Below are 2,215 nucleotides of genomic sequence, written 5' to 3'. Positions count from 1 at the left end.
TCCTAGAAGATGTGCGAGGTGTGTATCGCTAGAATAAATGTGTGGAAATATATGATAACCTGTTTGATGTACGAAGAGTGTATCGCCAGAATAAATGTGTGGAAATATACATGTTTGATGTACGAAGAGTGTATCGCTAGAATACATGTGTGGAAATATATGATAAGTTTATTTTTACCTTTATTCTTATTTTTTTAATGTAATTAGAAATCCATTGATCTATTTAAGTCATTTCTAAGATATGTTTAAATGAAGTGTTTATTGCTTAAACAAATGTATGAAATGTGTTTTATCTATGAGGGACGAATAATTCAGCAGTAGACCTCACGCTATAGTACTAACGGGAGGGAGATCTCACGCTATAGCGTGGTAGACCTCACGCTATAGTAGCTCCTATTATTATTATTATTATTATCATTATTATTATTATTATTATTATTATTATTATTATTATTCATATTTCGGGAGTAGACCCTCTTTTAAGCTGGTTTTATTGAAAGTGATTGCTGCCTACGTAATTTATAATTTTTTTGTACAAAAGTGACTATTACTTTGTGTGCACTAACATTGTGATAGTGTTTTATACTTTGTACATATTATCTGTACTTTTACAATGTGTTGTGATATATTAAAGACAAATTGTGAATGATATGGTCTTCATCACCTTCCTATTGATATGTCCCTTTCCCAGTTACTGGCGGATTGTTCAAATGAAGAGAAAAAGATAATAAGAACAATAGAAAAAGTTAATTACAATATTATTATTATTATTATTATTATTATTATTGTTGTTGTTGTGCGACCCAAGATCTCGTGGTGGAGAGTTGGGGGTGTTGGGGTTGGAAGTATTTTAAAAGATACTTTTTTGGATTGTGTATAGCCAACCCAGAGAAATAAGGCCGCTGAAATCTTGAATGTTTAGGGAAAATCGACTTTGTCGACCACAAGACAATCAGAGTACGCTTCAAGTTAATCCTCTGTCATTTGTAAACAGACGCCTGGTGTTTGAGAGGACCCCCTTTCGTTAAAGGATAGTAAGCCAGAAATGCTAATCTGTAGTCAATTTTTTTTAGCGAGGCAGATTTGCACCGACTCGCAGCAGTGCCCTTTTAGCTCGGAAAAGTTTCCTGGTCGCTGATTGGTTAGACAAGATAATTCTAACCAATCAGATAGCAGGAAATTTTCCGAGCTAAAAGGGCACCGCTACGAGTCGTTGTAAGCCAGAAATGCTAATCAATAGTCAATTTTCTTTAGCGAGGCAGATTTGCACCGACTCGCAGCGGTGCCCTTTTAGCTCGGAAATGTTTCCTGGTCGCTGATAGGTTGGACAAGATCATTCTAACCAATCAGATAGCAGGAAACTTTTCCGAGCTTAAAGGGCACCGCTACGAGTCGGTGTAAAGACGCCTCATTAAAAGAAATTGACTATAGGTTCCCTTGTGGCCTATCGCATTTATATCTTTCAAGGACATAGATTCTTCCGAGGACCTATCTAAAGACATTTCAGGTCATTTGAAGGGTCAGTAGTCTGATAGCCTCGACCCAATAATCATGTGAGGGAATAACTTCCCAAGTCGTCGTCATCTTCACAGTGAAACAAAGGAGATTGTTTACATCGTTGTAAAATATTTCACGCTGGAGAAACTAAATCAGCGAGAGTATTATAAAAACACTGTTAATTACATGTTTTTACATATTTTTGATAAATTTATGAGAAACTTCAGGCATTTTCCAAAAGAATGAGACCAACCTGACCTCTCTAGGACAAACATTAAGCCTGTTAGAGCAATTTAAAAAAAATATATAGCAAAATGTGCTCGAAATTTAACCTTATAGTGGGGGTAAAAGGGATAAAACGAATTTTGAAGGAAGGGAAAACAGCAGAATACTCTAGCTCAGAAACTCTGAATTTCAAGAGAAAGGAAAGGAAGCAGACCATATTCATCTCAAATGTTAACCATCTAGGGGCTAGACGCACCGTCAAAAAGCCCCTGTCCGGAGAGAAGCTCCGGGCAATCTAAAGAAGAAGAAGAAGAATCTCAAATTTTGATGATTTCGATAGGCAATTGGTGCGAAAGACCATTGTTGATTGTTATTATCGGAGAGAAATACCAACAATAGAGAAGGCACTGTGTGATTTGAAAGAAAACATTGGCTTTAATGGATCTGCCGAAACTCTCAGAAAAATTATGCGTGACATTGGATTTAAGTATTC

General features: G+C 36.3%; 1 protein-coding gene across 1 annotated transcript in view; it reads left to right on the top strand.

Moving 5' to 3' along the window:
* LOC137654395 (uncharacterized) overlaps positions 1-710 on the top strand; it is a 16,647-nt gene extending 15,937 nt beyond the window's left edge. The window contains exon 2 of the mRNA XM_068387994.1: positions 1-710. This exon is cut by the window's left edge and continues 1,125 nt beyond it. Within this exon, the coding sequence (XP_068244095.1) occupies positions 1-32 (32 nt within the window). The 3' untranslated portion in view covers positions 33-710.
* Positions 711-2,215: the final 1,505 nt, after the last annotated feature.

Source organism: Palaemon carinicauda, chromosome 15, assembly GCF_036898095.1.
Source record: "Palaemon carinicauda isolate YSFRI2023 chromosome 15, ASM3689809v2, whole genome shotgun sequence".
NCBI lineage: Eukaryota > Metazoa > Arthropoda > Malacostraca > Decapoda > Palaemonidae > Palaemon > Palaemon carinicauda.
The sequence above is the reverse complement of the archived record's forward strand: the minus strand, read 5'-3'. Positions and strand labels throughout refer to the sequence as shown.